Genomic DNA, 26,156 nt, shown 5'->3' with positions numbered 1-26,156 from the left:
CAAGTCCGAGCCTCCTAGGCCAAAGACAATTAAGGATCGAAAGCAAGAAACCTTCGTCCAATGCTCTCTTTGCTTGGTGACAGACGGAATTGAAGTGAGGGCTGTCCGCACCAGGCGGACAAATTCCCATGCTCTCCCATTCAGATGAACATTCATGATAAGAGTGATGTGTATCGGTGAACCAAACCATGAGAAGCATCGTTTTCAAGCATCGTCGGAAACTAACTCCTTGATGTCCTCTTTCGTCATACCAAAGAGATAGAGAATGTCCAACATACTTTCACCATTGAGACGAGTCGGTGCCTCAAGCTGGACCTTGGACTTGGCGCGCCAGGCGACTCCAAGGCCAGCCGCATGAAGCATAAGAAGGTCATTCGCCCCGTCGCCGACAGAGACGACTTGGGAGATTGGAATGCCGTTATCTGCCGCGAGAGACTTGAGAAGCTCACGCTTCTTGCTTGCGTCAATAATAGGGTGGGTCGGTACAAGCTTGCCCGTGAGGGTTTGAGACGCCTCATCAATTTCAAGCTGGAAAGAAAAAAAAATATGTCAATCGTTGGCTCAAGGAAAGTTGGCATGAGGGACGGGAGAACCCACATGATTGGCAAATGCATAATCGATGCCGAGTTGGCCAGCGAGCCATTCCGCCAGAGGCTGGAATCCTCCGCTCAAGACCGCAAGTTTGCAACCGAGCTTCTTCAGAGCTTTGCACAGTTCGCGAGCGCCAGGCGAAACGGTGAGTACAGGCTTCAACTTCTCGAACACGTCAGCTGGAACGCCCTTCAAGAGACCGACACGCTCTTTAAGCGACGCGGAGAAGTCAAGCTCTCCGTTCATGGCACGTTCAGTAATTTCCTGGCCACCCAAAAGTTAGTGGTTGTGCTATTCATTATACTTGAAGCTGCCCCCTACGAACCGAAACTTCCTTCTCAACGCCAACGAATTTGGCAATTTCATCGATCACCTCATTCTGGATCAAAGTGCTATCCATATCGAATACAACCAGACGCTTGTGGCGACGGAAGACGCTTTCCTTCTGAAGGACCACCTCGACATTCCATTCGCGCTCGAAGCGCCATATGCTCTCGTGTTTGCGAAGATCTTCGAAAGAAAGGTACTCAGGATTCGGCGGAGGAGAGAGAGTAACCTCGACGACGCGCGGCTGATCATCTTGATCCAAACAGCGATGAGAGGTATTCATGCGCTGGTAAGGCGTCGAGAGGGATTCCATAATCTGGAGGAAGTTGGTCAAACACAGCTGGGAGACGAACGGACCATACAGATGATCGAGTGGCTCCGGCTCCGGAGCTGGAGGCTCCCGTGGGAGCTTCTCAATATCAACCGTCGGAGCGGATCCTACAGGAACCATGGGGGACGGGAGCCTATTCGCATTTGGGGAAGAGTCGGGATGGAGATGAGGATGGACGGGATTGGCGGACTTGTAGATGATAGTTGCTACCAGTTTTGGAGTTCCAGTCGGAAGGGGATTTGTCTGATGATTGAAAATGGTGTGAACAATGCCGCTTTCAGTGACCTTTTCGGGATCGGGGCTGATGGGATTGACATGGAGATTAGAGAGCGACTGTAGTAGAGACTCGCGGGAGGCTCCCAGGACATCTTCGATGTTTTGAGTGAATGAAACTGGAGGCTTATACTGTTGATGGTCCTGGATGAAGGAGTTACTCGAAAGAGACTGTCGTAGCACCGGACGCGTTGGACGTGCTATGGGGTTCGGTGCTGCCATTGTGTCGCAACGACGGACCAGGTCTCTTGGGATTTGAGAGAGGGGCAGAACGACAGAGCGGATAACTGGCGGTCTTTTTCACAAACAACCGAAAGCGATCGTCCAAAAGGCACCCTGGTAGAGGACTGGAGACTTGAAGAAAACAGCCAGTCCGAGACAAGAATAATAATGATATGGTAACGGGAATGATTGACTCTTAACTAGTCGCATATGTCGTCGGCCGTTTGTCAATTCCCTGGGCGGCACGTGGTGGGGGGAGTCCCAAACAGGAAAACATGAATCACGTGTATGACAGTAAGCTTGGCACTTCACCGCCCGGCAGAAACATCAGCGCCTGATCAAACCGAGCCGATTATACAGAGTACCTATAACTTGGGCTGCGACGCCAGTTGTCCGACCAAATAAAGGCCATATTAGGTCTCTATATTCGGACTCGCGCAGATTGTCCAAACATCTAAATAGGCAACAGGATCATGATTCGGTGTCGTGTAAGACATCTGCTTCCCCTCGTTAGGACGTTTGCTGATACACCAGCCAGAAACCCTAGCATGGCGATTAGACTACGGGCTCATCTGATGCCGCCCGGGAGCTGATAAGACGAGCAATCTACGACCTCGTCAGCCTGGAGTTCGGATGAATACTGCTCAGCTGCATTAATAATGCTCATTCTTCTCTGTTCCACACTTGTTCCAGAGGGACAGTGAACAGGAGAGCTGGCAAGCAGGTTTTGATGACATAAGCCATTCCGGTTGGCCAGAGGTGCTGGAAGCGCAAGTATTGCGTGATTTCCCCAGAGCATGAGGAAATTGAATTTTTCAGCAATGTCTCTTGAAAGGGCAGGCGGTCACAGCCAATGTCGTGATTGCGCCCGGCAAAATAAGCCGGCAGATGGCGCAAGTAAGTATGAGAACATAGAGGGGAAGGGACAGCGGCGTGCCGTTACCGGATTATGTCGTGATTGTCCCTGTCTGCCTCTCTTATATCAGTCTTGCCATTGGCATCTCTGTTCTGGTCCTTCAACCAGTCTACCAAATCTGAATCTGTTCTGTTGTCCCTCTTTCATCATATCTCTGTATCCACTCTAGATCTATAAACATAACCAAACCAATTCATTGTTGCACTCATCGTACAACGTTCCTGTGTTTATCCCCTGGTTACCCGAAGAGGCCCATCACAACATAACTCAGGATGCCTGCCAAGTTGCCTTCAAACTACACCTCTGATGCAGAGGCCGCTGTCGACTCCAGAGATCTTCAGACTGAATCCGGCTATGTCAGTGGGGATTCGAGTGATGTCTACACTCCAGAGATTGTCTTCACCAAACCACACCTGCAATTTCTTAACAGGCAACTCCAGTTCCTTGAGCCTCAAGGTTAGTACCGTGTCTCCCTCGGGACTTTCTAGTATGCCAAGTAGCTGACCGACATAAGAAATCTTGAGATGGTGTATCACATCCCTTCCTCACCTCTTCCAGACCACTGCGTTTGGTTTGACTGGACTTGTCACCCTGGACATGCTTTCCAAGCTTCAAGTGCCCCGCCCACAGATGGTTGATTTGATCTTCCTTGACACTCTCCATCACTTCCCAGAAACCCTGGCTCTGGTTGACCGTGTCCGCAAGAGGTACCCTCTGAACAACATCCACATCTACAAGCCAGCTGGTATTGAAACTGCGGAAGAGTTTTCCAAGAAGTACGGTGCCAAGCTCTGGGAGACAGACGATCAGTTCTACGACTGGGTTGCCAAGGTCGAACCGGCCCAGCGTGCCTATCGTGAACTCAACGTTCATGCTGTCCTCACTGGACGCCGCCGCAGTCAGGGTGGCAAGCGTGGCGATCTCGATGTGATCGAGGTCGACGAGGCCGGCCTCATCAAGGTCAACCCTCTGGCCAACTGGACTTTCGAACAAGTGAAACAATACATCAAGGAGAACGATGTGCCCTACAACGAACTGCTGGACCGCGGCTACAAGAGCATCGGTGACTGGCACTCCACACAGCCTGTCAAGGAGAATGAGGACGAGCGATCTGGTCGCTGGAAGGGCCAGGAGAAGACCGAGTGTGGCATCCACAACCCCCGTTCCAAGTACGCCCAGTACCTGATGGAGCTGGAGCGTAAGAGACAGGAGGAAGCTCTATCACAGGCACTTCAAAACCAGCTCACCACTGCGTAGACATTCTTGTCTGTCCTTAGATTTGCATCTTCACTGGCGTTCTCGGGTTACATCTAGCGAAGTTCACGCAGCCTTGATATCATTTGACATCCCGTAGAGGCACTAGGCCGAGGGATTTATGCCGTTATGAATATTGGGTTAATGGGTTCAAAAGCTTGCCGTGCCGTTTCCTACCCTTGGGGTTTTGTACATAGCGAGGACTGGCATCTGGCAAAGGATGACATGTGGTTTATCCATACTAACGATTAGCATGATAGAAACAATGATTTTCTTCGAAGCTGAATTGACTTGACTATACTGCAGAATGACTGAATTTTAAGTTATATCTACCGGATCCATTCTTCATACTATGGGTCAGTTGTCTAAAGCAAGGCTACATGTGGCGTAAAACTAACAATCTGTATTGTGCAATCACTACGGATTGATTTCTCATCGTCAAGGTGATACCTAGGCCATACGTGAAGGGACGGTCAATCCAAAGACACATCAACACCTGACCTGAAATCAGAATGATACGAGTAATGTTGGCATTCACCAGACTAAAGAGTTTAAGATTGAGGGAGATTGACATTCTGGTGCAGGTTGCGCGATGGCGTGATTAGATCTAATCTTATCAATCTAATCACAGTTATCAGCAGAAACACCACTATTTTGATTGGACAACAGCAACCATCCATCTTCAAGCAACAGTTCATTCCTCGGTCGAAGAGAGGTTAGAGCATAGCAAAGCATTCTTTTCGATGGAACATTTGAGACGTTGACCCTTGAGCGACTCCCAGTCGTTGTGTCTGTTTTGATCTGTTGCTGCAAGCACGAGCATTCAGCGGTTGACCTGCTGATGGCCTGCTCATTCCTACTAACGAAGATGTCGCACCCAGTCAACGTCATGTTGAGTACGATTCAGCAAGGTCGTTTGCTAAACTGAGATAAGCAACAAGCTCTTATTTAACCCGGGACGGCCAGCACTTGATGGTTCGAATCAAGCCCATCGTCGACCATCATGATGGCAGTTACATGAGCTGGGAGTCAACTTCCTGTCATGCATAGCTTCATACTCCAATGTTTGTTACTATTATTAACCTGATTGACTTAGATGACTATTGTTAAAGCACAGTTTCGATTCTCCAACTGCTGACGGTCAGTAAACACATTGTACTAGCAATGACAGGGACGAGAAGATAGGGCTGATCTGAGCACGTGATATCAAAATGCCAAGAACAACCAAAACTCAAAAAGAAATTGACAATCACGCAAGCCGTGCGGAGAATGTCGTGATGGCTCGAGTTGCCGTTGATAGGCTTATCGGTAGCAGCATGTGGCGTTTCAGGCTAGAAGCAGTTCTAGAGCTGTGGTTTCAACCTTTTCTGTAAGTGTTTTGATCGCTATACATGTATAGGTCCGATCTGAGGTGGACCATGTTTTCATTGCTTTGTATCTATCTATGTATTTACATGCCTTGTGCCCATTCTTGAGCATCTGGAGAACTCGAAATGACTCTGTGAGGGCATCAAGGCTCGAGATGTGGGGGGAGGCAACGTACGAACATCTCTCGCCTTGTAGTAATCAATCCCCCTTCCCCTGAAAATCATGACTCGTTCTAGGAGACGCTGACGATTCAGGAGGATATCCAATGTACTTCCACAAACGGACAACTGTCAGCAGTAGCAGTACCTTTAGTCAGATGTAGTCGACAGGATTAGTCGATTGAATTGAAGATGGTATTACGGAGTCCGAACCAATGTATGGAGTTGGAGGAAAGCAGACTTTTAGTATCGGCGATTTCGGCGGCCGATTCAATGACGAATGATGGCACTACATCTTACTCGACTGGCCATGTATGGAACAGTTGTATGAAATGAATGAAAAAATCACGATCACCGACTCGCTATCTCAGCATTATTTTTTCAGGGGAGGGAGAAGAAGAAGAAGAAGAAGAATAGCCTAGGACTGGAAATAATGATGTACGAGGGAGAAACAGGTACGCAAAGACGTGGACAAGGCCAGCTCCACTATCGGACAGTGTACTACCATTTGCCGGGACCCAAGAGAATATTATGGGGACTCTTCAAGACTCCAGGACAAGATTATTATTCTTGTTTCCAGTGCTACGTAGTCGTCCGCACCTCAGACTACGGTTTGTAGTAATCAAGGAAGTTTAGTATTAATAGATTCTGTCTTCCCTTGGCTCATCTCTTCTTGCCCGCCAACATTTTCCTTTCCTACCCCTCTTCCTTGCCCCCTCCATCGCATCTCACCTTCTGTATAACTTACCTCCAAAAAAGTTTCCTGTGTCTTTTCTCTTCACATACACAAAATGGCCAATCCTCCTCATGGTGGTGTTCTCAAGGACCTGCTCGCCCGTGATGCTCCACGCCACGACGAGCTGGAGATGGAGGCCGAGAAGCTGCCTGCCATTGTCCTCACCGAACGTCAGCTTTGTGATCTCGAACTGATTATGAACGGTGGTTTCAGTCCTCTGGAGGGTAAGTTTACTCCCCAAATTTCGTTTTGAAGCCAGTGATCATCTTGAATTTCTATCGAGGAAGCACAAGGTTATGGCGGAGGAATCGGAGGGAGGGGAAATCTAATGAGGGGGTCTGATTGTGAATGGTCGCTAACGCCGACCTTTGCATACAGGTTTCATGAACCAGAAGGACTATGACAGGTACGTTTGCGCTCACGCAATAATTCAGAGTCTAATTTGCTGACGGCAATTCACTCCACTCAGTGTTTGCGAAAATGTCCGTCTCGCCGACGGCAACCTCTTCTCCATGCCCATCACCCTGGACGTGTCCCAGGCCGTTATCGATGAAGGCAAGCTCAAGCCCGGCTCCCGCGTCACCCTGCGAGACTTCAGAGACGATCGCAATTTGGCCATCCTCACCATTGACGATATCTACCGCCCTGACAAGTGAGTTTTCGTGCTCCTTTGGCTTCTGGCGATCTTGTCCTGTTTTCCAGCGCGAGCGCAGTTTAATTGCCCTGCGTTGTTTATCTGGAACAACAGACGCAACACTGCAATTGACGACACCAATCGCTCCAATCAACCAGACATCCGTGCGTACAGTGGGCCTGGCTGACTGGTTTTCATTACGTAGGGCCAAGGAAGCCAAGCTGGTCTTTGGCGGTGATGAGGAGCACCCTGCCATCAAGTATCTCTACAACAAGGTTCAGGAATTCTACGTCGGAGGAAAGATTGAGGCCATCAACAAGCTCAACCACTACGACTATGTCGCTCTCCGCTGTACGTCCGATAATCGTTCGCCCGAACTGCAAACGAGAAATGATGCTAATAGACCCCGGTTATATAGACACTCCCGCGGAGCTGCGTGTTCACTTCGACAAGCTCGGCTGGAACCGAGTTGTTGCTTTCCAGACTAGGTATATTACATTCCCACAATCTACGTCAAAATAATCCTGCAGAACTGCGGCTGACTGGTTTCAAGAAACCCCATGCACAGAGCTCACCGTGAGCTGACCGTCCGTGCTGCTCGCGCTCGCCAGGCCAATGTCCTGATTCACCCCGTTGTCGGTCTCACCAAGCCTGGAGACATCGACCACTTCACCCGTGTCCGCGCCTACCAGGCTCTCCTCCCCCGCTACCCCAACGGAATGGCCGTCCTGGGCCTTCTGGGCCTCGCCATGCGTATGGGTGGTCCCCGTGAGGCCATCTGGCACGCCATCATCCGTAAGAACCACGGTGCCACTCACTTCATCGTCGGACGTGACCATGCTGGTCCCGGCAAGAACTCCAAGGGCCAGGAATTCTACGGCCCTTACGATGCTCAGCACGCTGTCGAGAAGTACAGGGAGGAGCTCGGCATCGAGGTCGTCGAGTTCCAGCAGGTCACCTACCTGCCCGACACCGATGAGTACAAGCCCAAGGACGAGGTACCCCCTGGCGTCAAGACCCTGGATATCTCCGGTACCGAGCTGCGCAACCGCCTGCGCACCGGTGCTCCCATCCCCGAATGGTTCTCTTACCCCGAAGTCGTCAAGATCCTCCGCGAATCTAGCCCTCCTCGCCACACTCAGGGTTTCACCATCTTCCTTACCGGGTACATGAACTCCGGCAAGGACGCTATTGCCCGTGCTCTCCAAGTCACCCTCAACCAGCAGGGAGGCCGCTCCGTCTCCCTCCTGCTCGGTGACACCGTCCGTCACGAGCTCTCCTCTGAGCTGGGATTCAGCCGCGAGGATCGCCACACCAACATCCAGCGTATCGCTTTTGTCGCCGGTGAGCTAACCCGCGCCGGTGCCGCCGTCATTGCCTCCCCTATTGCTCCCTACGAGGAGTCCCGCAACGCCGCCCGTGACGCTGTTACCCAAGCTGGCGGCAACTTCTTCCTGGTCCATGTTGCTACTCCCCTCGAGTACTGCGAGAAGACCGACAAGCGCGGTATCTACGCCAAGGCCCGCCGCGGCGAGATCAAGGGTTTCACTGGTGTCGACGACCCCTATGAGACGCCTTCCAAGGCTGATCTTACCGTCGATGTTTCGAAGCAGACCGTTCGCAGCATCGTCCACGAGATCATCCTCATGCTCGAGACCGAGGGCTTCTTTGATCGTTCTTAGAGTAGCATAGGCGCTTTGGATGACTGTTCTGTGATACCATTCGGGATTTAGAGTAAATACTTGGAGGATCTGTTTATAGAATATACTGTTTCTGTGTGAATTTAACGCCTTGATTCCCCTTGACAATTGCCTTAAGAGTCTTAGGGAATAATCAACCAGTGTCTGGCCAGTTACCTCTAGTTCGGTCCGTAGCACGTGACCCATATGTAGCTGTCATCTGATGCAAACAGCACAAACATAACGATCGTCAAAGCGTCCCCGACATCTTCTCTCTGGAAAGGTAATGAATTAGGTCCTACAGACAATCGTCGACACCAAAACGTTAGAGCATGTTACCACCTCGGGTCTCTGCTGGTCGAATACCAGCAGTGAGCCGGCCACTACTACCGCCGAGTAGCCATGGCCTTCGCCATCAATTCCGTCCATTCACCCACCGATCCCGACTTCTACTTCTCTCTCCACCACTAGGTCGGCCTCAGGTACCATTTCTGTCTCCCTTGGCGAGCACTCGCCCTCTTCCGCCACTGTCGATTCATCTCCGTCAACATTTTGCTCGGTTAATTTCCACTGAGCGCCGCGATTACTACAAGCGCCGCCTGTCGCGAGGGCTGCGGATCGGGCTAACATTCTACGCCATCCTGGTACTCTTCCAGGTGATCAAGCTGGGCGTCTACCAAGAGGAAATCGAGCACCAGTGGCCCACACCGTCAGAATGGTCGTGGAAGAGTCGCTGGTGTCTGCGGTCCGCGCAGGCGCTGCAGAACCCCGAGCAGATCGGGAAGCTCATGACCAACTGGCCCATGGTTGCGGGGTACCTGCGAGAACTGCTGGAGCGGCTGGAGAACCTGGAGGGCGAGGGTAAAGGGATCAAGGAGCAGGAGGAAGGTGGGATTTATGTTGAAGGCGTGGGGAGGACGGGCTTCGATATCACGGCTAAGAGTGAGCCGTGGCGGAGGGGCTATCACCAGGCGCTGATGGGGGCGGCCAAGGCCGCGGAGAATCTGGAGGGGTGGCTGACAGATCGGAAGCAGCGGATCTCTGCTCCTGCGGAGTATGTGGTTGGTCCTTCGAATCCTCGGCCCAAGCCTATGCCGGCGGGCCAGAAGAAGGTCCCCCGGGAGGAGGATAGCGAGCCGGCGTCGCCTAGCCCGGAGGTGTTTTATATGAAGATATTGACGACCAAAGGGTTTGACACGAGGCAGAAGCTTGATGCCGCGTTGGCTTATGCCGACTGGCTGGATTATAAGGGTCTGCCGGAGACTGCCCGCGACATGTATGCTTGGGCCATGGATATCGCTGCGGCCGGATCATCGGTAGACGCCAGCAAAGTAGTGGACACGAAAACGGGGGTCCTGAAGAACGACACCCAAGCGCTACCGTCGGAAAATATACTGCGGGTATCGACTGCGCTGGCGGTACATCATGCCCGGCAAGGCAACCTGCCCACCGCCCTATCCATCTTCACATCGGTGCTTAAAGCTCGCCGTTCCCTCCCCCCACCTCCGCCTGACGCCAAACCCTTTGTCCTCCCATCCATCCCCAAATCAACTCGAGACCCCTTCGTCTCACTCTACAACTCTATTAAAACCATGTTGGTCCCCGCCGAATACCCCCCCCCCCTCCCATCGGGCGACGAACCTCCGCTCCGCACTACCGCCTCCGCCTGCGAAGAGGCAGGCCTCATGACATACATCGGCGAGATCATCTACGCGTCCTCCTCCAGGGAAACCGGTCTCGCCTGGACGCGTGACGCAGTCGACCTGGCCGAATCCACCATCCTTGAGCTCGGTGGCTTCGAAGACTATAACCCCCAGCACCGCTGCGCCGAGTGTCTCCGCGTGGGTCTGGAGAATTGGAAGACAATGGTCTCCCAGCTGGTTGCGCAGGCGGAAAGAGAGGAACGCGAGAGCATCGAGAAAGCCAAGCATTCCTGGTTCGGAGGCGAGAAGCAGATGGAAGCTAAAGCCCTTGAGCGAAAGCGATGGGAGGCCGAGCGGTTGATTCTCGACGATAGGATCAAGAAACTCTGGCCTATCATCGACGGGGGGTCGGGTTTGGAGGGTATCGCGCCCAATAGTTCTCTGTTTATTTGACTGCTGTTCGGTTGATAATTGATGGTTGGGAGGGTTTGATTCACATGGAGTTAGGCCGGAGTACCATTTACATCAAAAGGTTGCGTTACGTGTATACTGTTCTCTGTACACTACTTGAGTGAGATCTGGAATCCTATTTGGGTGTTAAGTCTTGACTAGATGTAATGTTAGACTGCACGGAAAGGAGTTCGATAAGCTGAAGCTGAGAATCTCAACCCACAATGTCATAGTTATGAACAACAGGATGCGATAGCCAATCATGGCCAGGAACAGAATAAGCAAGGGAGTATCCAACATTATATACACTAAGAAAGAACCGGCGTGAAGAGCAGCGCACCTATATCCACAAAACGAGACGCTGCTTTTCTTTAAATCGATTAGCACGGACAATAGAAGAACAGAACAAGTCATCCCAGGCAAGTCAATTAACAGAAGCATGTCAATTACCACCAACGACAGTCCCATTAGGAATAGTAATAGTGAACTTATCAAAGTTGAGCGTAAAGCTCCCCTTGATGCCGGAAGCCGAGAGGTCAACGTCAAGGGTGCCTGTCTGCGAGGTCGCGTACGAGTGAGCCAGGTACGTTTCAATATTGCCTCCGGACTGCATCGCCGCGGTGAACGCAGCTGTTTTCTCGAATATGTACAGGACGGCAATGCGCGAGAAGTCGAGCACCCTCCCCGGGATGGCGGGAGGGGTCGGCGTAGACGTGGGTTCGGGCGGGGGCTTTTCCTGGGTAGTCTGCTCACTGAATGTAACAGAGGATGGGGTTGCCGTAGTTGCTACTCCGGTGTTGGTGTACGATTCGTCGAAGATGATACCGTTCTTAGTGCCCACCGAGCCGCGAGCAGCTAGGATCTGCGTCGGAGTATCCCCTGTCGTGGAACTCGGTGCTGATTTCTTGACGGCGAGTTCTTCGGATGCCAGCCAGTCGGCGACCGATTCGATCAGAGAAGTGCGGCGGACTTTGTTGGAGGTGGGGGAGAGGCTTTTGAACGAGATGAGTGAATTCTCGGTCGTGCAGGAGACATTGTTCTGGCTGAAAAGCGCCATGATACTCATCGAGTCCAACGGGATGCTGAAGTTACTGCTTGCCTCTTTGAATAAGCGGGGGAGATCGCTGCCCATGGTCGCATTCTTGGATGTCGAGTTCTGAACGATCTCAGTCGTCACACAGCTCGCATCGCCGGCCACAGTGCAGCGAGAACCTGTATAGCCGTTGGTGCAAACACACGAGCAGATACTCCCACTCGAGACGCTAACACCGCCATTTTCACAGGGCGCAGTCTTTTCGCACTGTGACTTAGAGTTGGACTCGTGGTGGGGAACTGCGACCAGGAGGACGGGTACAAGAACAGCGACGAGAATTACGGAGATAACCAAAAAGCAGACGAGTACGAACAACCACGGCGGCATGCCACAGCAACGGCGCGAGCGCTGCTGGCCTTTCTCCTCGTCAGTTTCGGGGTACGATTCCCGCGATCGTAGATGCTGCATCGGAGTCCTCCGGAAGAAATCCGGCCAGGAAGAGCGCACTTCTGGAGTTCCTGCTGGAGGCGGGAAAGATGCTAGGATGTCCTTGATAGATCCTGACTGGCGAGCGTTGTGACCTGGATGAGGATTAGTTTGGTTCTGAAGTTCCGGTCTCATGCATCCAATGAATGTGTAGCTTACCTTGCGCGAATCTACTGCTCCCATCATTGAGCAGGTCATTCCTACTGGCCGTCCTTCCGTGCTCAAGATTTGTAGCGAGCTTCGTGGCCCGTCGGATCAGGTCAGGTAAGCTTGTGAGACTGCCGCGGGCTTCTGCCGCTCGGACAGCCCCGAGATCCAGGCGAGGTGGTCTGCGACCTCCCGGCCTCTTGTCGCTCATGGTTGGTGCAGCCTTGGGCAGGCTTCCCAACTCCTTCTGCGAAGATTCCATATCATCATCCGTGTGCTGGAGTGCAGGATGTTGGCCGTTGATGTCCACCACGATCGGCGGTTTCTCCGGATCGAGTACAGACGAATCGGTCGAGATTGTAGAGACGGAATGTCTTTCGTTCTTTGACCCTGCTGCAATCCTCTCTGAAGCAGTTGCGGCATGCACAATATGGCTGACCGAACGCTCTTCTACCATTGATACCGGGGATGGGCTACTGGGCTTCTGGATCGTTCGTAGTGACGGTTTGCCCCTTTTGCCAAGGCTGGCTTGTCTGACAAGATTCGAATCTCCCTCATGAACGGTAGGCGGGGAATCCTGATCGTCGCCCGACTCGACGTCTTGATAGGCTCCAAGAAATTCAGACCCGGCCGGTGCAGAGCCCCAGCTAGACGGAATGACTCGGCTGGATGCATATGACCCCTGCAAGATAGTTGGGCTGTCGGAGAGTTCTTCTGGGATCGGAGAGACCGACGACCTGCGCTTCGTGGAGAATCTCGCAGCATTGGATGGGGCAAGTCGCCTCTGGTGCTCTTTTTGGGCCGGGTTTGTTTCTGCAGTTGCAGGTTGGGCGGGAAGAGCAAAGTCGGGAATAGAAGGAATGGACATGAAAGAAGAAGCTGTAGACTGCCTGAACGATTCATCAGTCGTCATAGGAACTCGAGGGGCTGCATATGCAGCACGATCCGGCCCGTAAGGTGGAAGATGCCCCTTAAAGGGAGGGCGGGGAGGTGGTGGATTTGGCAAAGGGTGTGAGAACGAGGGGATAGGCCGGGCCAGATGAAGGGGACTGGGTGCTATGTCCGACATGCTTCTTTCAGAATAAACCGACGGAGACGGGGCATCAGGCCGTGGTGGTCGCTCTGGAGGGAGCCCATTTGGGATGAACTGCCTTGCTTGAGTACTGGACACGCTTGTTTGCAGGACACCATCAGTCGGTAAAGGCCATTGGGTCATATGGGACTGATCTGCCTTGACCTTGGGGTTAGGACCAGGATGAATACTTTGCGACGGCGCCATCGCGATATCGGGACGTCTGCCAGCCTCTAACATTTGTCTCGCCCGTTTTACGGAACCTTTTCTGTCGACGTTTGGGCCTGTTGATTGAAAGCCATGGTCCGAGCTCTGAAACGGAGTTGGCTCCATTTCTTGTGCTGTTAATCCTTTTCTTTTCTTTTCTTTGTTTTCTGCGAATAGCGTAATGAATGTAGATGGTCTATGTCAAGCCTATAATTGCCAGCATAGGGGCTATGACACAGCATAAAACGGTGGTATAGAAAGACCGATCGCCTTCAAGTCGGCGAATAAGCGCGCACCAGGAACGACTGACCAGGTCGAGTCTTATGCCGAGGACGATATCACGAGTAACGAAGGAGAGTAGCCGTGAGCTGAATATACAAGCCACGTGATTCGACACTCAATAACTGCAGCCGTTGGAAGAGCTGCAGTAGATGAATATGAGGAATAGAAGCTTCCGCTGAAAGGTAAAGAGGGAAAGAAGGTTATGGGGGCAGTCAATGCCTCTGCTGGACAAGGCGTCGAAATGAGCATATGCCACGGAGTAGTATCATTATGATTGTCATCACACAAGGGAGGCATACCGAGTTCAAAGAGGAATTCAAAGGAAGGAAGATTGACTGTGAGGTATTGCAGAATTACACAGTATCACACACAGACTACCTCAGCAGAATCTCTGGTTGTCCATTGACCCAAGCTACTGAGACATCGTACGTTGTTAGTGACTTATTCGTCTCAAAGGAAATCTCATACCGAGGACTTACAGGGACATTATGAGAACAAACAATCAGAACAAAAATAGAGCGTCAAGCCCTGAAGAAGAGAATGAATGTCTAACTCAAGAGAACAAGACCACTCGAACTCTCAGCATAGACGGAGTCATCCAGACTCGATTACTGTGCCCTGGTGGGTAAACAAGGAAGGGTCTTCCAGCGACCCGAAATTGGTCTTCGCCTAAAAATCAGACTTTTCATACTCGTACGGAGTATATTAGACTTCATCAAGAATCATATCCGTCTGACGACCACATAATTCATATCTCATGTTCCAAAAGGACGAAAAACGCGGAAGGGGCGCAGACTGTTTGGGGCTGGTCCAATCCTCGCGCAGCGGAGTTGATCCAAAGACAAGCAGGGTGGAGGCTGACACTAGTGGTGTTTTTTTGATAGTAACTAGTGCAATATCAGTACTCCGTACGGAGCCGGCTTCTGTACGGAGTACCCTGTCCCCCAGCAGGTACGAGAGTTGTGCCATTGAATCGAGACCAGCTTCCTATCACCTATGTGTCTAGTGGTCACTCTTGAAGAAGCAACTATGAGATTTCTGCTGTCCCCATTACGAACAGGAGCATTGAGACTCTGCTACAACGCCGACCCAGATGGTCCAGCGGATTGTTGTTTAGATACTGATTCTCCTGTCGGCTTCGTGGGATGTGCTGGGTTGACTCGTCTTGAAACACAAGTAGAGGTACATTATAGACGGCGACTCCAGATTGGCCAGAACCTCAAGATTCTGACGTTGTGGTCGGGCAATATTAAGCTCGGAAAGAATCAGTTTGGCGTGGGACTCCACGGTCATTGGCCCCAGTGGAGAGGCCGAGGGTCCACGAGGCATCTAGTGGATGTGTATTCGACGCTACGTCTCACACTAAGCGATCGGGATACGTCTTTGCGAATATCACTATTCAACATGAAACCGTGCTTCCCGTGTGTAAGTAGTCAGCTCCAACTTTGTTAGATGGGAACCCGAAATTTCGCGTGACGACGTTAGGGATGGTCCATCGGCTATGCAGCTCATCGTCAGTTATGTCCATGAGATAAGCTCCATGTTACGTGGTTTTCAATTGCCCATCATTGTTGATCAAAAGATCTGATGGTGTCAAATATGACTTGAAGAAATGAAAAAGGACGTTACCCCTGAGAACCGAACCAATTAACCGTTCAAGACTATTTGCTTGCACTTGGCGATTTCGGGGACACAAGCCCGAGAGCAACGCCAACGGTTACCAACTAACATGCGGAGAAATCGACCGTTATTGATTAGTACTAGTAGATGTGATAATAATAGACAAAGTCACGAAAAGGGATACTTCGGCAGACATGAAGAGCAGGGAAGTCAGGCAAGACACCGGATCTGAGGGCAGTTGCAGGTTGATGAGAAGCGAACAGCTCCAACTGCGTCATGTGATGCCATACTGTACCAACAGCTGCTGCATATAGTCGTATACTCTCTGGGGTCTTTGACATCTGCATTCTAGCTGTCAAGTGCTTTTGATTGATATCCTACAATAGTACTATCAGCCTATAAATGACCTGAAGTTGCAGCTTATTCTGGTTTCTGTAAGCTATGAGGTTGTGACCCCTGAAATTCTGCAGGTTCTGCTGGAAGGTCTATAACAAAGCCCATCCTTGGACAAGTCTGGCACATAGACACTAATGCACATGCATAAGGGCCGAGATGGCAGAGAACTTCGGGACTAGACGTATGGAGTTAATGCACAACCCTGTTGAGCAGTTTCAGATAACCACCGTCTCTCTTCCTGCTAAAGAACAGCCAGCTTGGCCATATGTCATCCTTTCTTAGCTGGGAAGCATCATGGCTTATCTGCTGTAAAGCCAACGTTATTCATACCGGTGCCAAAGTAACGGCGGCGCTCGAGTCAGAGTCATGGCCTACAATCCACATATACTTTTTCGATGAAGCGTACCCCCTACCGCATGCCGCAAATGACAGGGACTGGTGAAGCGCAACGTTGAACACATGTCTTGTATCAGGACTCACTTTCCGGTAGAGTAGGCTCATCGTAGTTGACTTCGCAGTCGCTCGACCTCTCTCTCCACAGTCTGCATCTCCACAACCACACTGGCCAGCTTGGGCAAATATTGCTCCACAGCTTCTGTGAAAGACCTTTGGGCGCTGCGAAGAGAAGGGGGAACCAAGATACCATACCAATGGATAGGGTCAGAAAAGCGAGGTCGCTCTTTTGGGGAGTCGGATTCTGATGTTGCACTCGGGTTAATCTGTCGCGTATTGTCGACTTCCGTGTCGGCCTCTTCCTTGTCTTTGCTTGTTTCTGGCTCCTCGACTCGCTGGTCGTTCGTCGTCTCATCCATCGCGAAGATCTGCCTGTACTCGTCCAGTGGACACTCTTCCTGCGGGATATCCTCTACCCCGCTCATACTCTTTTTATTTTCCGCGCATGGAGGAGATCGTATTGCCCTGATTATGAAGCGCTCGGTCAGTCCTCGTTATCATGGATTTGCGGGTTTCTGAACCCGAGACGGCTTCCAGTGACAGTCTTCAGCTTACATTTTCCTGATCGCCTTCATACGCTCGTCATAGTAATCAGCGCCATATCGTCGACCGGGCGGACATGTATAATTCGCATGCGCAAGGGAGAAGAATCCCTTTCTTATCGTCAGATTCTCTACCCAGGTGGAAACAGTTGAACACGACAAGTAGCGAAATATACCGAAGATAATTTTTTGGCGAGATCTGCCTGCAGTTTCTGGTGCTGATCCAGGAGTAAAAGATATCTTTCCAGAGAATGGTCCAGCATTTCTAAGGCTTTGGCAGAGGACTCGGCCTCGTGAGACTGCTTAAGCTGAAGCTCGGGTGATTCAGAGCTCTGGCGGGATGCTGGAGGGGTTGGGAGTTCGGTCATTGACAAGTCACAGCGTTATTGAGTGAAGAAAAAGTCAGTTGAATACTGTTAGATGAGACTTTTGGCTCGGAAGATATGACAATTGCAACAGCTGCTCAACGCCCGGTAGATTGCAGGTCGGCGGATGGGGAATATCTAGAGAAGCACACAGAGCTCCGGCCGCCGAGCCCGATAACTCCGTCATCGCGCTGCCGGGGAAAAGCAAGAATTTCCCGTCCTGCGCCATTAAGGTGAATAGTCGGATACTTTCTTCTTCGTCTTCCCTTCTTCTGTCGATCCGGAAGAGACTGTGAATCTTCTATACTATCCTGACAATTTACTATTCCGTGTTTCGAACTCGGACGTCCCTCCAGCTGGTCGGACTCTCCGGTCCCAGAACCGCCATCTGCAGTTGAAGTTGTGATGCAAGATACTGTGCCGGTGATCCTGTGAAAAGCATATTCTCTGCTAACGAGGATCGCTCTGAAAAGGACAGTCCGCTCATCTGTCATCGCCGTAACGCTTCATCCATCGTCTTAAGCGAAAGGCGTCAAGGGCGCAAAGTTGAAGGAGAAGGCACAGGCCTCCTTTGGATACAGCACCATCAGATTAGTGACTATTGTCGGACACGCTTCACTTTTGTCGCTTGCCAGTATATTTTAAACACCTTGTTTCACATCTCCACTCCCATCCTATAAATTCTGCCATCATGTCTGTGGCGAACTTGCAGCGGGACACTGCGTTCCAGGTCCGGTCATTGGTATGCCTTTTCTTCTCGCTGCGCGATCTAATTATGTGGATCAGAAGACTGACGATGTGATTCAACGGTACAGTTTCGGTCTTTGCTCCGTCAATCTTCCCAATTTTCGAACTACAACTTTCGTGAGTATGCCCGTCGGAGAACGAGGGATGCCTTCCGTGAGCACCAGCATGAGACCGAGGAAAGGAGGATACAGGAGTTGATTCAGGACGGTCTGCAGAATTTGCGCATGTTGAAGGTCAGTCCTGAGTTCTATACGCCGGTTCTGGATAAGGCTATTCCACCGCCCAGGACATCTACATGTTACGTTTGATGGAAGCACAGGTTGCTGACTTCTAATCCAGCGACAAACTGTGATTAGTCAATTCTATCAGCTGGACAAACTAGTAGTGGAAGGACAGAAGACTGTGAGTACTTGCTCGAATGCACCTTGCTCGCTTCCAGATTCGCCTAACCATTTGTGCAGGGCGAGCAGACTGGACAAGAGGGCGGTATCGTCCGCCAGAAGGATACTGGGTATGACACTTTCCGGATTATGCTTCCCTCGCCACAAGCTGACAGTGACTGCAGGTGGGATTAGTCTATCAGACCTAATGAGCAAGGACATGCTTGAGTGCCAGACTCTAATCTGAATACACACTAAGCGCGACAATCAGTTTGGCCTAACTAGACGTCAAGTTATTGGATAAACCGAGGGGACTGTACTTTTAACGAGTCTGACTGCGCATATGCTGCACCAGTTACTTATAACTATCAGAAATGCACACACTTCACTCGCATTATCTTAACTGTCTATAAACGATTACTTGAGAAGTCCAAGTATCATTTCTCGTCGGGTTCTACGGAATAATGCCACAGCCCTTGTAATAGTTGATAAAATCACGTGACTAAATGCCAAGTAACTCCCGTTTCCGCGCCATCGCATCGCGCCGAACACTGCCAGTCGCATCCCAGTCCGGCAGGACGACAGACGGCACCATTGTTCTATTTTGTCTGCAGCTGGTTTTAGTTGGTAGTGTTAGAGGTATCGGGATTTGCAAGCACTCGCCTTAGCATCTACGTGGTGGAGGAAAGACTGCCGGCCAGCCACTCACCATGCCACCCACTGTAGGTGTCTCCTAGCGCAAATGTTGCCCGCAAGGAGAGATCTCGCTTCCAGGCACTCCAGGCACTGGCAATGATTGTATATGTCATCTGCATGCTGACAAACATCAGTTCAGATCTTCGCGCTCAGGTCGTCAATTCGGCGAGAACGCTAATCGAACCCGAACCGGCCAAATCGATCACGATGTGTTCGAAGGACTCCCGGTGCGGAGATGGACGCGCCAGCGCCAAACAATCTCGCAAGTTCCCAAGACTGAAATATCGGAGTCGCTCATTCAAGGCCCCGGAGGCAAACAGGCCCTCCCCGAGCACCCCATGCCTAGGGACAGTCACCTGCTCACGCCTATGAGCAGAGCGCTTCTTCGCGCCGCTCGAGCCGGTTGTATCTACATCCGCAAAGCGCAAAAGGAGCCAGAGGATGAAGAGAAAGAGGCTACCGACGTCGAAGAACAACCGATGATACAAAGCACGGACCGGAGCTTTACTGCGCGCAAGTGGGCAGCGCTGCCTAGACACATGGAGCCACCAGAGGTGGAATTTCTGGCCAAGAGACGACCGGGCTTACCATCACTTTACGGCGCTTCAACTACGGGTGTGGACGGTGCGGCGAACAATGTTCCGATGAGGAGAACTCGTTTCAAGAAGGTCGACCCCGTTACTGGTAACATTTCCATCTATGAGGCGTGGGTGCCGGAGGGACACAAGATTGAAGGCGAAATTACCGATGAAGCTCAAGTTAGAGCCGAAAACAAGGAGGTCGCTGTTATCCCGGAGGCCCCTGCACCTGGGACGGTTGTCGAAGGCGTTGGTGTGGTCAACGCTGAAGGCGTGGTTGTTGCAGAAGCAGGCTCTGTCTCTGTCATGACGCCCCCGAAAAGACGCCCACCTCCTCCCAAGCGCAAGGCCAAGGGTTTTGGGAAGGGACGCAGGAAGAAGGTCATGTTCGCGCCAGGAGATGGGGCTGATGCTGCGCTTGTTCACGGTTCTGGCGCCAGTACGGTGGAAGGCGCCACAGATTCCGGGTTGACTAAACCCGATCCAGACGCGTCCCGCTTGTCTGTAGATCAAAGCGGCCAGGACGATGAAGAGGAGGAGGGGGACGAGGGCGAAGAGAGTGATGAGGGTGACGAGTCGATGTTGGACGCCAAGACACCAGAAACCCCACTCGCCCAGCCTGAGTCTGTATCAGCAGGTGATGCGCCGTCTATATCTGACGTTGAAGTTGCTCAAGAATCTTCAGGAACTATCAAGGAGGAAAATGATGAGTCTCAATCAGTTGCTCCAGAGGGCCTGTCGAGCTTAGCCATGGAACCTTCTACCCATACGAATGTGCAGCCGTCAGCCCCCTCCGTCAAACCCCCTAGTCCTCAAGCCCAAGCGTCAAGATCCGCTGAGGTGTCTGCTCCTGCTCTTTCGATTCAACCTGAAGCTACAGTTGTGTCCGAAGAGCCGACACAGGCAGTCGTGACCGAAGACGTTGTTATGTCTGATGCGCAACCTCCAGTCTCTCTTCAAGATGATAGTCTGGCAACTGTACCTCAGCAACATTCAGCACGTCTGTCTTCAGATGCTCAGGAGGTGACTGGGTCCGCTCACGAAAGTCCTGTTACCCAACCGCTTCAGGACGTGCCTCAAACTTCAGGGCTGGGCCCGTCTCCACCTGTTGAGGGCGCACATCGGACAGATGTTCAGACAGAGACCACGGAGAAGTCGGTGGAGCTAAGTCAGGCTACTCCAAATGAAAATATGACCCAGGAGGTAGCCGAGGCGGGTGATGTAGTAATGGAGGACTCTGAAGCCGTTGCATCAGCTCCTGCGACTGAGCCGATTCCGTTGAGAGAAACTATGGCTGAGCAAGCTCCCAGTTCTGCAGTCAAACCTCAACCGGCCGATACTGAGAGAGGCAGCAACGAGGTTGATCTTCTTGGTAGCTTAGAAGCTAGTCTGGGTGGCGCGGTCCGCGATGCACAGACTGGCGGATCAGCCTCGTTGCAAACTGATGCACAAGTAGGAGCCATAGCTGCTGAGAGCACCTCAACAAATGCCGCCAGAGAAGTTGGAGAAACAGTCACAGATGGGCCTCTACACCAGCCATCGGAAAACGTTGAAGAGCAACATGCGAAAGAGAGCCCAGAGCAGATTGTCGAATCTGCTCCTGTTGCTGCAGAGCAAAAGGCAATCGAACAGCCCAGTGAACCTTCCCTGGAACCCAGCACGATGTCTATTCCAGAACAGCCTGAGCAGGAGATGACAGAGCCTACCGCGGAAACTGTGGCGAATGATACTCCAGAAGAGCTTAATCAAGAAGCACCTACGGCACAGCCTCGCGAATCAACTTACAAAGCATTGTCAGCTGTAGATACAGAGCCTGTTGCTCAACCCGCAGAGAACGAGGCTCCCAAATCCGCCACACCACAGGTGATCGAGCCTGCAACAGATTCCAGCATAGTGCCTTCCACAGAACCTTCTGCTGAAGCCCCTTCAGATCAATCAACTGCGCCGCCTACAGACCAACAACCCCCCGGTCCATCCTCTGAGCCGCATGCAGAAAAACCGGCGCAAGCTTCCCCAGAGCAATCGACTCGACCAACTGAGCCGCTTCCCCCATCTACCACAGAGCAGACACCAACGCAACCGACACAGCCCTCGCCAGAACACATGGCACCACCAACAGAGTCTCTCACCCCTCCAAGTCCGGAATTTGAACAAATCGAGGAATCATCTCAAGACCAACCCCAGAATCAGGCACCCGTAACGGACATTCAAAAACCACAACCTGCTCCGCTCGATAAATCTCAAACTCCCGAGGCTCCTTCAGCTCCTGCACCAAGTGCACCCGAAATTACCGAGCCACCGACACAACCGAGCGACGCTGCTCCGTCCGACAACGATGCTGCTCCCCAGCCTGTCGCCGAGCAGGAAAAGGCAGAACCTGAAAGCAAGGAGGGCGGAGAGGAGGCACCTGCACCGTCCACCTCTGACCTCACCGCAGCATAGAGTTTCTGGTGAGGACGGCGGTTAGGCCTTTCCTTTTTCTTTCCAATCTCTTCATGGATGTATCTGAGGTGTGGGTTAGGTGTAAGGCGTTGCGCTCTCAGTTCTCTACAAAGCTTTCTAAATGATTTCACCTTCGGTAGTAAATAGCCCATGATGGGGACTGTTTGGGCTGTACGGAATATACATCTGCCAGATTTCTCTGTGTAAACGCTATATATTACGGAGGATTACTGTTGTTTTCGCGACATCCACGCGTCGTTATACATAACCTTGTGCTGATCACCACCTAACTGCTTCTATATCTCTTCCTCCCCCCACAATATTCTCCCTAAGGGTTTCAAGACACATGTAGTGCAAATTGCGACAAAAGATGAATTCCAGAGGCCTTTGAGGTAAAGCACAAGTGGCATATCTAAGGCGGACAGCACCAGCATACTCCAACTCTATGGGTGAGATTGAGTCGCATATATTGTAGGTGCTATATGCACAGCCCCATGCAGTCTTCAGTTGATATCAATATATTAGCTATAGAATCCAGAAACTTACGTATTCTTCATTCCTTGAAACCCTTAAACCAAACACCAGGGCTGCACCCGAGCAAGAACAACCAGTCGAGACAATATAGGATACACCTGACGCCTATCTTATTGATCAACCAGTGGTAACAGGGGAATAACAGTCAGCGCAGAGAAAAAACCAGACAAACTTCCATGTGACAACCAAGGAAATGCCAAAATCACAACCGATCCATGGGCTGAAGAAAATTTTGCCCGCGGTAAGCAGATTCAAAGAAATAAAAGTTAGAAAGCGAAAGCACAACTGCTTCAGGAGAAGCAAATGGATAACCATGATTGGATAAACAGCCGAACTGAAAATACTGCTGCAATGTCTGACTGCAAGCGCCACATTGCTTTGTCTGTTCTTTATTATCTTAAGTGGAATGGACCATCTCCACGCTTGCGCCCTTTGTCCGTTTAGTCGATGACGCAGCCCCAGGGCGCTTTTTGATGCTGTTGCTTGTGGGGTTCTTGCAAGGCGATTTCGTACCAGCTGTCTTCCCCTTCGTCGTCTGTTTCCGGGCATTCGCACCTTTGGCTACCCTGAGTATCTTCTCCTTTGCTTTCGCAGATGGACGGCTCAACGTCGAGGAAGACGCAGGAGAAACCTTCGGCTTCGATGGCGACTTCCCTGTTATTTTAGATGACTTCTTCTTGGGAAGAATTGCCGCCTTGACTTTCGTTTTGGCCGTCTTGACCTTGGGAAGTCTGACGCTACTTTTGGGCTTGGCCTCCTTACCCTTCGCCTGACTTTTGGATCTTGAGCTCTGGGGCTTCTTGGCCGTCGTCTTGGAGACCTCGGTTTGCACTTTCCCTGTTCTCTTCTTTCTCGAGTTCGCTGACTTGGAAATCGTCGCAGGCACTCTCGACACTACCTTTTTGACCTGTTTCGCAATGGATTTCGGAGCCAGAACTTTTCGCTTCTTGTTAAGCCGTGATGAGGAATTGTCAAGCACTGTCCCGCTTTTGCGTTTGGTACCAGTGACCTTTTTAGCGGTAGTCGACTTCTTCGAAGCTGACGTATTCTTCTGGCTAATAATTTTCGACTCTTTGGACCGCTGATCCTTTTCTCTGGGTCGCGGTCCTAATATTCCACGGCAGTTGGAAGCACCGCATCGGCATTGCTGGACATTCTTCTGAGAATAGGGGCTGCGTAACAGTCAGAAAGGCTTCGAGTGATATCGCGGGTAGTAGAGAGTCTCACTCAAAATTGTAGTCATAGGTTAATTCTTCACCGGTCATAATGCCGTGGTCACCCGCGAACAGAGCCATGCGTGGCTTGCCTGCAACAGTCCACTTTTCCATCCGGCAGTTCGGTTCGCAGGAATGGTTCACGAAGCGAGCAATTGAGCCTCGAGTAGCGTCGATTATCATGTTTTGATCAAAGTACATGAGATAATAGCACTAGCGGTTCAGATCAATCCTCCGTTCAGGTGACGGCATAAATCAAGTGACGTACCTCATTGTTCTTGTATATCGTTCTCATCCTCTTTTCGCACTCGGCTTGAGTAATGATTTCTCCAGTATACTCAACGATAATCTGGTTGGGCTCGAATGTGCGATTGCTGCGGACGCCGTATCCGCGGTCGGCTGTCTTGATGACTTCCACGCCAATGTTGTATTTTCCTCCAGCCTTTGTCCTTTGCTTAAGCTCCTCAAAGCTTCGGTTGCCACAGCCAGGGCCCAGTCCACAGTTCCCATCGTCACATTCGTAGAACATGTACCGATTTTGACAGTTCTCGTCGCACCCTGTCTCTTCTGTGCACATGCATTTGGACAGTTCCATGTGCTTGTTGGCTCTCCATATACTACCCGCCTCTCCAACAAAAACATCTAAATTGGATAATTAGTACGGCTCTTTCTTTCAACAAGTGCGCATTCAGTAGTCAACGAACTTTTGTTGGTTTTCCTCCATTCGTCAGGTTTGGGTTGACCGGGCGGAAGAGGCGAGTAAATATCGAACGGCAGCTGGAAATCCCTGCCCAATTGTAGCAGTCGGTCGCCTGCGAACATTGGCATTGGCAACAGTCTTCGCTGCGAGGGAACACCTTGAGATCGCCTCTTCGCGTTCTTATTTCTGTTTTGGCTGGGCCGGGCGGTCGTATACTCCTGCCCAGTGTACAGTCCATGAGATAGCCAGCGCTTCCGCTTGAACCTGGGCTCTTTGGCGGCAGTGTCACTTTGCGCAGTGGACTCGTCAATAGCTTTGGTCTTGGACGGCAGGTCACTTTCAGAAACACGTCGTTTCTTCACAGCCGAAGGCTCGCTTGACGTGAGAGAAGCGGGTTCTTCCTTGGGCGCAACCACGCTACGAGGCCGCAGACTGGCTCTGCGGTCAAGAATTTGCCCTTTCTCCATCATATCCTTTGACCTTTTGCCCAGGACGCTGCCCGCCTTCTCGACACAATCCGATGCCTTTTCCAATAAACTCAGACGAGTTGAGCGCCTTGGCTGGGGACCATCAACACGGGCCGCCGATTCATCCTTCTTCCGGTTGTAGCTATCCTCCTTGGTCAATGCCCGTTCCACGCGCTTCCTCAGTGAGCGCTGCGGTAGTGATGAGTTAAGATCATCTAGCTGTGGCTCTTGGGACGAATTGGAGACAGGCGTATCTGGAGTTAGTAGGTGGTCCTCAGCCTCCATGATATGTCGTGTAAGCGTTGACTCGCTCCAAACGGCGGTTTCCATGACCGCTATGCTGTGCCGCAGGTGGGAGGACTGGGACCGCTTGAGTTTTGTGACATCGTTGGCTAGGTTCCCGCTAGAATTCGTAGGGTCCATTTCACCAGACAAAGACGGGAGGATTGCATCTTCTTCCTCAGGTTTGGACTCAAATGTGCCCGAAGCCCGTAGAGAAGAGCGCGTGACACGTGTAGATGTACGTCGCAGCGTAGGCTTTTCTTCAGGGCACGCGTTCTCGCTGTTGCTAGAGGTTTCGGAGCGGCTGTTCTCAGGCGTAAGAAGTTGTTCTGGCACTTCTAGACCTATTGTCTCGTCGACGTGCTCGTGAGCGTGCTTCTGGAGGTCTGAGAGGGTCGCGGGTGTCGCGGGTGACGCGACGGAGGATCTAGTTCGCTTTCCCATCTCGATTGCCTTGAGAACGATGTGTACGTGATTCCGCTGCTGGAACAATCGAGAGCGCAGATAAAGGCTAGAGTAAAATCACCTTTTGTCTGATTCGGTTCGGGGCTTGCGGAAGGTTTTGTTGTTTGCCTGCAGCTGAATGCGATCACGACGGACGACAAGGGCTACAATAGGTGCTCCTGTTATCAGCCGTATCTGCACAACGCTCTACAGCTCAAAAAGCAGGTCACAACAAGACTCTGACAAACATCCTGAAGTGTATGGAGTACAGATGAGCGAAAGGATGGGTTCAGTAAGGTGGACGGCAAAGCATTGGAAGGGAAGGAGAAAGTTGAAGGTGCGGAGGGGGTCCAGTTCCTGTCGTCAGCCAGCTTGGGACGGCCGGAGGGAAGACACGGCCGCGGAATGCAGAGGGAAACAGTAGCGAGACTACGGACAACACTAAGTCTTCTGGGCACGGCCTTCTGCGCTCAGTTCTGCCATCTGA

General features: G+C 51.5%; 9 protein-coding genes across 9 annotated transcripts; 5 read left to right on the top strand and 4 right to left on the bottom strand.

Annotated features, from left to right (window-relative positions):
- Nucleotides 1-204: 204 nt before the first annotated feature.
- On the bottom strand, nt 205-1,744 carry AFUA_3G06550 (phosphoserine phosphatase SerB; the record flags this gene model as incomplete). Its single annotated transcript, XM_749858.1, has 3 exons — nt 205-528; nt 598-855; nt 917-1,744. The coding sequence occupies 3 exons, from the start codon at nt 1,742-1,744 to the stop codon at nt 205-207; spliced, it is 1,410 nt and encodes a 469-aa protein (XP_754951.1).
- A 488-nt stretch (nt 1,745-2,232) lies between these two features.
- On the top strand, nt 2,233-4,199 carry met16 (phosphoadenylyl-sulfate reductase (thioredoxin)). Its single transcript, XM_749859.2, has 2 exons — nt 2,233-3,116; nt 3,175-4,199. The coding sequence occupies exons 1-2, from the start codon at nt 2,933-2,935 to the stop codon at nt 3,915-3,917; spliced, it is 927 nt and encodes a 308-aa protein (XP_754952.1). The 5' UTR covers nt 2,233-2,932; the 3' UTR covers nt 3,918-4,199.
- A 1,781-nt stretch (nt 4,200-5,980) lies between these two features.
- Nucleotides 5,981-8,662, top strand: sC (sulfate adenylyltransferase). The gene is made up of 6 exons (XM_749860.2): nt 5,981-6,400; nt 6,555-6,582; nt 6,646-6,828; nt 7,016-7,161; nt 7,229-7,298; nt 7,364-8,662. Exons 1-6 carry the CDS (start codon nt 6,232-6,234, stop codon nt 8,490-8,492), a joined length of 1,725 nt encoding a protein of 574 aa, XP_754953.1. The 5' UTR covers nt 5,981-6,231; the 3' UTR covers nt 8,493-8,662.
- A 159-nt stretch (nt 8,663-8,821) lies between these two features.
- On the top strand, nt 8,822-10,585 carry AFUA_3G06520 (uncharacterized protein; the record flags this gene model as incomplete). Its single annotated transcript, XM_749861.1, has 1 exon — nt 8,822-10,585. The coding sequence occupies one exon, from the start codon at nt 8,822-8,824 to the stop codon at nt 10,583-10,585; it is 1,764 nt and encodes a 587-aa protein (XP_754954.1).
- Nucleotides 10,586-11,024: 439 nt separating this feature from the next.
- Nucleotides 11,025-14,697, bottom strand: AFUA_3G06510 (uncharacterized protein; the record flags this gene model as incomplete). The annotated part of the gene is made up of 3 exons (XM_749862.2): nt 14,289-14,697; nt 12,261-14,224; nt 11,025-12,196 (listed from the first exon to the last, which is right to left on the bottom strand). The coding sequence occupies exons 2-3, from the start codon at nt 13,651-13,653 to the stop codon at nt 11,025-11,027; spliced, it is 2,565 nt and encodes an 854-aa protein (XP_754955.1). The 5' UTR covers nt 13,654-14,224; nt 14,289-14,697.
- A 354-nt stretch (nt 14,698-15,051) lies between these two features.
- Nucleotides 15,052-17,310, bottom strand: AFUA_3G06495 (uncharacterized protein). Its single transcript, XM_001481554.2, has 4 exons — nt 16,997-17,310; nt 16,834-16,931; nt 15,439-16,743; nt 15,052-15,308 (listed from the first exon to the last, which is right to left on the bottom strand). The coding sequence occupies exons 1-3, from the start codon at nt 17,186-17,188 to the stop codon at nt 16,323-16,325; spliced, it is 711 nt and encodes a 236-aa protein (XP_001481604.1). The 5' UTR covers nt 17,189-17,310; the 3' UTR covers nt 15,052-15,308; nt 15,439-16,322.
- A 566-nt stretch (nt 17,311-17,876) lies between these two features.
- AFUA_3G06492 (LYR motif-containing protein) lies at nt 17,877-18,755 on the top strand (the record flags this gene model as incomplete). The annotated part of the gene is made up of 4 exons (XM_077804342.1): nt 17,877-17,927; nt 18,001-18,165; nt 18,272-18,443; nt 18,498-18,755. The coding sequence occupies 4 exons, from the start codon at nt 17,877-17,879 to the stop codon at nt 18,557-18,559; spliced, it is 450 nt and encodes a 149-aa protein (XP_077660498.1). The 3' UTR covers nt 18,560-18,755.
- Nucleotides 18,756-18,861: 106 nt separating this feature from the next.
- On the top strand, nt 18,862-22,028 carry AFUA_3G06490 (uncharacterized protein; the record flags this gene model as incomplete). The annotated part of the gene is made up of 2 exons (XM_749864.3): nt 18,862-19,034; nt 19,143-22,028. Exons 1-2 carry the CDS (start codon nt 19,023-19,025, stop codon nt 22,026-22,028), a joined length of 2,898 nt encoding a protein of 965 aa, XP_754957.2. The 5' UTR covers nt 18,862-19,022.
- A 931-nt stretch (nt 22,029-22,959) lies between these two features.
- AFUA_3G06480 (putative histone-lysine N-methyltransferase (Ash1)) lies at nt 22,960-26,034 on the bottom strand (the record flags this gene model as incomplete). The annotated part of the gene is made up of 4 exons (XM_749865.2): nt 24,481-26,034; nt 24,045-24,418; nt 23,790-23,989; nt 22,960-23,734 (listed from the first exon to the last, which is right to left on the bottom strand). Exons 1-4 carry the CDS (start codon nt 25,667-25,669, stop codon nt 22,960-22,962), a joined length of 2,538 nt encoding a protein of 845 aa, XP_754958.1. The 5' UTR covers nt 25,670-26,034.
- Nucleotides 26,035-26,156: the final 122 nt, after the last annotated feature.

The sequence above is a fragment of the Aspergillus fumigatus genome, chromosome 3, assembly GCF_000002655.1.
Source record: "Aspergillus fumigatus Af293 chromosome 3, whole genome shotgun sequence".
Taxonomy (NCBI): Eukaryota; Fungi; Ascomycota; class Eurotiomycetes; order Eurotiales; family Aspergillaceae; genus Aspergillus; species Aspergillus fumigatus.
This window is presented reverse-complemented; position numbering and strand designations above follow the sequence as displayed.

What these genes read in the sequence shown, in the direction of transcription:
- sC (XM_749860.2), top strand. Translation starts at nt 6,232, where the DNA reads ATGGCCAATCCTCCTCATGGTGGTGTTCTCAAGGACCTGCTCGCCCGT. An exon ending in AACCAGAAGGACTATGACAG is followed by an intron (nt 6,583 to 6,645) that starts GTACGTTTGCGC and finishes CACTCCACTCAG; the next exon opens with TGTTTGCGAAAATGTCCGTC. An exon ending in GATATCTACCGCCCTGACAA is followed by an intron (nt 6,829 to 7,015) that starts GTGAGTTTTCGT and finishes TTCATTACGTAG; the next exon opens with GGCCAAGGAAGCCAAGCTGG.
- met16 (XM_749859.2), top strand. Translation starts at nt 2,933, where the DNA reads ATGCCTGCCAAGTTGCCTTCAAACTACACCTCTGATGCAGAGGCCGCT. An exon ending in CCAGTTCCTTGAGCCTCAAG is followed by an intron (nt 3,117 to 3,174) that starts GTTAGTACCGTG and finishes GACCGACATAAG; the next exon opens with AAATCTTGAGATGGTGTATC.
- AFUA_3G06495 (XM_001481554.2), bottom strand. Translation starts at nt 17,188, where the DNA reads ATGACCGAACTCCCAACCCCTCCAGCATCCCGCCAGAGCTCTGAATCA. An exon ending in TCGCCAAAAAATTATCTTCG is followed by an intron (nt 16,932 to 16,996) that starts GTATATTTCGCT and finishes ACGATAAGAAAG; the next exon opens with GGATTCTTCTCCCTTGCGCA. An exon ending in ATGAAGGCGATCAGGAAAAT is followed by an intron (nt 16,744 to 16,833) that starts GTAAGCTGAAGA and finishes CTTCATAATCAG; the next exon opens with GGCAATACGATCTCCTCCAT.